General features: G+C 24.3%; 1 protein-coding gene across 1 annotated transcript; it reads right to left on the bottom strand.

The window, feature by feature from the left end:
- Positions 1-2,135: 2,135 nt before the first annotated feature.
- On the bottom strand, positions 2,136-5,006 carry LOC145839398 (uncharacterized). The gene is made up of 3 exons (XM_082946972.1): positions 4,757-5,006; positions 4,556-4,691; positions 2,136-2,788 (listed from the first exon to the last, which is right to left on the bottom strand). Exons 1-3 carry the CDS (start codon positions 4,910-4,912, stop codon positions 2,502-2,504), a joined length of 579 nt encoding a protein of 192 aa, XP_082803098.1. The 5' UTR covers positions 4,913-5,006; the 3' UTR covers positions 2,136-2,501.
- Positions 5,007-7,573: the final 2,567 nt, after the last annotated feature.

Below are 7,573 nucleotides of genomic sequence, written 5' to 3'. Positions count from 1 at the left end.
TGTTAAGGAAACTTTTTTATCTTTCAGTGTTATAAATTCAACATTCATTATTCAAAGTTTATCAAATAAGCAAAACAAAGTCAATAAACAACGTTTTTAATGATATTCTAAGAATTTTTTTTTCTTTTTTCATGGGGTTCACAGGAAACAGGAAACCAGTCAAAACACGCCCCTGGTGTCAAGTAATGTTTAATTAAACTAATACTTGCTAATTTTTTTGTAAGTTCACGCTACTACTCTTTTTCCACGGAACAGATCAGATTGTACAAGCAAAACTAGTGCAAAAAAACATCATGTGGGTTTCAAACGTTTTTTATTATTTAAGTAGTACAAATAATATTGAAATACCTATAAAAGGCTAATAATAACTATAGTTTTAAATATAGTTTATTGAAGGTTTTTATAGATTAAGCATAACTTAGTTTTCATTAAAAAAAAATCATCTAGTTCAATTAGTAATAAGAACGTTACAAATATTAGCATTGTTATATATGACTATAATTTATAAGAATAAGATGTTAAAATCAAAAAGTGTATCTTTATAAACTTATTATACTCACAAATGAAATTATTTTATTATGTACATCATATAGAACTAAAGATAATAATTCGTTTATATAGAAACTGAAGGAAAGTATACCTAAAAAGTCAGTCTGATTTGCATATTTGATGAGTCATCAAAATTTTTAAAGCTTTTTTTTTATTTTTACCCTTATCCCTAACCCGCCTTACCAAAACCTATCAAAATATCAAAAGAAAGATGAAGTATAAAAAATTAAAACTAAAATAAGTTAAAAAAACTTTTATTTTGCTCACCCATCAAATATGAAAATCTGACTGACCTTTAAATAAACTAGCCGAAGCTGAGCATTATTTGTAATATGTGACATGGTAGAAACTTAAACCTTTTATTAAGAAAATAATTTTTTTATTTACCTTAGTTATATTAGCATAGAAAGTGCCTCTGATGTTAATGGTAATTTAAAATACGTACTATATTCAGTATATTACCAGTTTTTTATACAAAAAACTAGAGAAACTCAAACAGTTTATTTGAAAAACGAATAAACCTCATTTTTTTTCAATATTTTTAAGGAACTACTATGAAAATTAACAAGCAGCATAAAGTTGTTGTTAGAAGCTAAGAAAAGTTTTATTTTTAGAAAAAAGCATACAGGTTAAGCATAAAAAAAGCATACATTTTATCTAGAAATATTATCAAAAATTGTTAAAAAGAATAATTTCTAATAGGTACTCATGAGCAAAAACGAACAACAAAGTGTTCTTTAATCAGTGTATTCAGTAAAAATTCTAATTTTTTATCAATGTTTAAAATTAAAATTATTTTACTTAATTACAAGAATTTTTAAACTTATGAATTCAAAAGAAAAACTAAGTATGATAAAACTTTTAAATCAAAAAACCATGTTTTGCAATTATAAAATCTCAAAATTGACTTTGATAAAAAAGTTCATGTTATGTTTTGCTGGAAACTTTGTTAATTAAAAAAGTTGAACATACAAGTAACTTTTCTAGTTAAAACAAACTTAGTATGTCAAATATATTTTGATTACTTAATTTTTTGCAAAAGAAAGGAAAAAAAATATATAGACCATTAGCTTTAGTCTGAAAAAAAAATTAAACCAATCTTAATGATTTTTTTTAATCTACGAAGTTTTATACATTTTAGTATAAGTAATAGAAACCTGGGTGAAATATCAACAACAAAACAAAAAAATTTATACTCGTTAATTAGAAAATTGTCAGAAAATAAAATTTTAGCATTTACGAAATAATCATATTTTCAAGTTTACAATTTTCAAGTTGATAACTTTTTTCTGTTTAACCTCAATTATCATAATGTTAAAGCATTTTATATTTTTCAGAAACTAATAAAAATAACTATGACTTAAAAAGTCATTAACGTTATAGTATTTTCCTAGTTAAACTAAATAGTTGATACATAGATTTAAGAAAAAAACCTTTTAAGCTAAAAATATTAATTATACAAACATGATTTTTTGTAGTTCAATAAAAATAAAATGTTAAACTTCATCATTATTTAAGATCTTAATAAAAAGTACCAATACTTTTAACTAAAAAACGAAATAAACAATAAAAAAATTTGCCTTACAAAATAGTTATTAGGAAATAAGATATATACACAACTTTATAGTATTTGAAAACTCTTTAACAAATCCGTAATTTTTCCAGTTTAAAACCTCAAAGCACTAATTTAATTTAGTTTTAAATGAAACGACTAATCCAAATTATTCTTCAATGATAGTTTCTAAAATATCAACTTAATTATAATTTCTGCTTTTGAATTTAAAAAACTTACTATAAACTTTCTTCAATAGTTCACCCTACGTATATCCAAAGCGAGGTAGCTTAAAATTTCCTAATTATTTTATCAATTTCTAAGTACTAATAAAAATAATAACGCTTAAATAATAGTCTAGTATAAAAGAAAATTTTCCTAAAAAATAAACATCCAGCACTCAATAGTTTGTCAACTTTAAAGTATGATATTTAAATATAGTTGGATGATTTTTACACCTGTCAATTATCTTTTCCAACACTTCAGGGTACTTATCTTGCTTTAGCATGCACAGAGCACAAAGAAACCCTTTTCTGGGAATAGGCTGCCCAGAAATACATAGAAGGTTGTTTATAACGTGGAAACATCTGCCGCAAAACGTACATGAAACTGAAACATCTTCTTTCTCTCCTAATTCACCTACTTGAAATTTCTTATCACACAATGAACAATACTCAGTTTTCTTATCTGTTGAAAGCACAAACTATTTATTAGCTTTTTAAGTATGTTTATAATATAACACATCAGAAGAAGAAGAAAAGTAACTTAAAACATTTAGAGTATTAATTTTAGGTCATCAAGTTTAAAACATTATCTTAGGTACTATTTTAGTTGAAGTCTATTTAAAAATCAATGAACAAATAACTTATTACTATTGTAATTTCCTCTAATAGTAAACATACAACTTAAAGTGTATAACTTTCCGAAATAGAAATATCTTAAAAACTTATCTATATAACTTATTTTAAAATTTTATTTCTAATGGTATCAATTTGTTAGTTCCTGGTAAGATAAATAATTCAAATACAGAAATAAATTTCCTTTAGCTAATGAAGTCAACTTAAAGTAAAAAGAAAGTTGTAAAAAAATTAAAATTTATTTTAAGTTGTAATATATTGAAATAGTCTTTAGTATTTTCTGTTACAAAGTAAATCAATCACAGGTCTATTATAAAACAAGGTTTTTTTCCTATTGCGATCATCATTTATAATACTTTTTATTCATATAAAATAAGTTCTGTTTCAATTATATTAGCTAATTCTATTTTAACAAGATGTATGCTTGTGATCTCAAAAGGTAGAAACCTTATACAGGGTTGCCACAGATCAAGCTAAGAAAATTTTCTTGCCTTCTTCCTGACTTTTTACTAAAATGTTCTTGACTTTTCCAACTCAAGCTCTTAATTAAAACTTATTCAAAAGTACATAATCAAACACTTGAAACTGTATAAATTTTCAATCTTATTTTAATACAAGTTAAAAAAAGTTTTTTTTTTGCTGAATTCAATCATCTAACTTCCATTACATCACTTTAACCATCTGTGTATGATTGATACATTTTCAATAAACAGCTCTATCAACAAAAGACTTGTATTTTCTAACTTATAAACACACCTTGTCTGAAAAAAGAAACAATATTTTAGCATTGCAAATTAGTAACTTTGTAAATTTCTAGGAAAGTAATGCAATTTTAGTCTGACTTGAAAAGATTCTTAATTATTTTTTTACCATTGAAAGGCTTTGGGAAATAAGGAACTTTGTAAATTTGAACTGACAAAATCTGATTTTTTTTCGAATTTTTTCAAGTATCCTGATTTTTTTCTTTTTTTTTTTATAGTTTTTTCCTGACTTTTCTGACCTTGTGGCAGCTCTGCTTATATTGTAATAAACTTCTGATTCATTTAGTTTGTTACTACTTGACAAAAGATCAGGTTGAGAAATATTATTGTTTTTTTTTTTAGAATTTAAAAAAAAACTATTTACGACATTATAAAGTTCAATTTATTAGAGTTTTTAGTATCCACTGTTATTTCGATCAACAATTTGAAAAAGCTTTCAAGAAAAGAATATTTTTAAAAACTTTTAAAATAATAAACATGATGAAGTTATATGGTTTTTTAAACAAGACAAAGTACATTTAGAAAAACAAAAACTTTTAACATTTTTTTATATATAATTTGCAACTAAGTATGTTAAGGTTATTCATCTTATATTTGTTTTATTACACAAACGTTTTCAAAACTATACTAGTTTTATTCTCAAATGATTTTTTTTTCTAATTCATTTAACATTTACCACTTGAGAATGAAACTAGCATAGTTTTGAAAAGTTTGTGTGACAAAATATAAAATAAAATGAGCAACCTTTACATATTTAGCTGCAAATGGTGTATAAAAATGTTTAAAAATTTTCCTGTAATACTAATAGTTTTAACATTTATGATTAAATATATCACCTGCACAATTGTTTATTTTTTTAGCGATTTCGAATCTTACATTATTCGGTTGATAATAAGTCAAATCATCTGGGATAGGATTAAAGCTTAAACGGCTAGGCACTTCAGGATACTTTAAAATTATTTCTTCGCCAAACTATAAATTAAAATTTATTATTTTATTGAGTACATTAGTTATATACAAGTTTTATCTTTACTTACTTTCATTGCAAACACGCCACAATTATCATTATCTTTCTGTATACTATGAGTAATAGCTTTAGCTTGAAATTTTGTGTTTACCCATTTTTGGCTCTTAATTTTATGTCCATCATTTCTGTTACGATTATTTATGAAACTTTTAAACTTTGGTATCATTTCTTTTCCTTTTCTAACTTCTGTTAGCTTACTTTCTTTAGAATCAATGTAATAAAATGCTTTAGAAGTTCTGTCTATGAATATTAAAGCCCAATGATTGTCATCAACGTTTATGTAAATAAGTAGAGATTCATAATTGTCCAGATTAGAAAAATCTTCAGACCCATACATATTTGCTGCTTTATTCTTTAAAAAATTTTCCTGGCTTGTTACTAATAGCTTATCCGCTTTGTGTTTTATTTGCCTTAGTATGATCTTGAAGTAAAACAAGATAACCTGAAAATAAAAATTTTAAAATTATAAACAAAAGAAAGTTTAATTTAAGTATTATTGATATAAATTACAGAAAACTATTGTTAATTTATTTGTAAAAATTAATTAAATTTTAAGTTTAAATCTGAATTTAGAAAAATTATCAAGTTTAGTTTCATTAAATATGAATACAGTAGACTACCGCTTAAGTACGCACTTTTTTTGGTACGCATCACGCCTTAAGTACGCACTTATCAAGAAAGGTAGAATGGCCAACCTGCTGAGTTAGCCTAAGACTTTCACAAATTTTAAATTAGGGTGAGTAATCCTGAGTAGTCTAAGTGGCCAATTGTGACAGTCCTGTTGCTAAATGTTAATAAACAAAATACTTATATAGTGGCTGAAGAAAACTGAAAAAAATAATGTTATTTTAGCTGTAATGCTATTAAATTAATAAATCTAGATGACAAAGCTAAAAAACCTACAAATACAACATAGTTAAGTCATAACTTAATTTAAATGTACAAACATTGATGTTTTCAAAATGTTTGGTAAACACAATGTAGTTTGGTACTTTACTTTTAACAAAACAAAATATGGCTTAATATTCTTTTTTATACCATTGACTGACATTGACTTTCTATATTAATAGTATGTATTAATTATGTAGAAACTTTTTATAGACAAAATAATGTTTTTTAAATCTAATAAAAAGTTTTGCAGATTAGATTTATGTATTAAATGTTATTTAAAATAAAAAGACTTGTTTATTTGGCTTAATTATTTGGTGGCTAGTTTTAAGAAAGAAAACAAACAACTAAAGTTTATATTATACTATGTCTTTAAAAAGTACGCACTACCCGTGCTAAGTACGCACTTTTTGGTCGGGTTCAATTTGCGTACTTAAGCGGTAGTGTACTGTACTAACTTTTTGTTAATTGAAATATACAGGGTTGCCACACTCTTTTTCAAAAGTTTTTCCATCCAAATTTCTTCCAGGTTTTTAAAAGTATATATTTTTGTGTCTATTAGTTAAAAGTTAGGTTTAAGGTAAGAAACTGTATTAAATAGTATAAAAACATTGAAAAGATACTGAAAAGCTACTTTAAATATGTTATCTAATAAAAACCTGGAACTTTAACAACTTTCACATGTTCAGTAAAAAAATTTCGATTTGACTCAAAAAATCTGTCATATAAATAAAAAACATTGAAAAGATACTGTAAAGCTACTTTAAATATGTTTTTTATTAAAAAATTTTTTTTAATTAGCTTTACAGTATTTTAAAGCTTTCATATATAAGCCAATTTTATTTTTTGTAAAAGAATGTTGGATCCCACCCCCCTCATATGCCCTTAAGTTTGAATAAAGAATTTTTGTTAAATCAAACTTTTTTTTTTACATTAAATAGTCATCTAATGATAAAAATACAAAAATACTACTTCTTGTACTATGTTACTTTTATATTATTTAATTTATAAAATAATTAAAAATTAAAAAACATCCTTAGATACATACAGAATTTTGAATCCATGCAGTATTGGAAAGACTAGTAAAATCGTTGTGAAATAGAACCGTTGAGTCAATTTTAGATACAATACTTGCTGATGGCTTAGTGTAAAGCAAGTTCCAAGTTTGTAAATCATTGTCTTCCTGTAGCTGAAAACATATATTTTATAACTTATAAATACTTAAGTTTAAGCATCAGTTTATAAATTTAAGTATACTTAAAATAAAGTTATCACACTAATATGTTTTTAGTTATTTAATATATATATATATATAAAGCGTTTAGCTTTATGAAACATATGTATTAGCAGTTTAAAATCGTATTTCTCTAATAAACTATTTAAAAGCCCTCCAAGAAGGCTCTGTTGAAGGTGTTCAAGTTTGAATAACCACCTTATTCTATATATATTTTTTTTTTAAATTTAATTATTTATTTGATTATATAGAAAACAACAGTTTATACGACTGTTTCGCTTAGTAGATATATTACCTCATATACTCATCATTAAAGCTAAAGTTTAATAAGATTGTTTAACACAAATTTAGAACTAGAAAATTTTATAAGTATCATGAAGTAGTAATAATGAAGGTTTTTGTACAGCAAGTTAAATTTGAAAAAATACGCTGATCTTGTTAGTTTAAGAATTTATGCGTCCTTAAAAGTTTCGAAAGGTTGTATTAGAAAAATATTTTAAACTGTTCGTGTTCGCAGCTTAGTTTTACTTTGACTAATTATTTAGTTAGTTTTAATTTTGCTAAAAAATTATTTTTGGTAATGACTACATACATATATTTTGTCTTTCGCTTTTCTTGTTTAGTGTTATGTTCTTAGCTGGTTTATTAATTTCTATTTTTTCTAAGTTGCAAAGTTTGCAGCCGAATTTAGTATTGAATTTAGAT

The sequence above is a fragment of the Thalia democratica genome, chromosome 6 (genome assembly GCF_965202585.1).
Source record: "Thalia democratica chromosome 6, ktThaDemo2.hap1.1, whole genome shotgun sequence".
In the NCBI taxonomy this organism is placed as follows: Eukaryota; Metazoa; Chordata; class Thaliacea; order Salpida; family Salpidae; genus Thalia; species Thalia democratica.
Note: the sequence above shows the minus strand (reverse complement) of the source record. Positions and strands in the feature narration are given on the sequence as shown.

What these genes read in the sequence shown, in the direction of transcription:
- LOC145839398 (XM_082946972.1), bottom strand. Translation starts at nt 4,912, where the DNA reads ATGATACCAAAGTTTAAAAGTTTCATAAATAATCGTAACAGAAATGAT. An exon ending in GTGGCGTGTTTGCAATGAAA is followed by an intron (nt 4,692 to 4,756) that starts GTAAGTAAAGAT and finishes TTTAATTTATAG; the next exon opens with TTTGGCGAAGAAATAATTTT. An exon ending in AAAAATAAACAATTGTGCAG is followed by an intron (nt 2,789 to 4,555) that starts GTGATATATTTA and finishes TGCTTTCAACAG; the next exon opens with ATAAGAAAACTGAGTATTGT.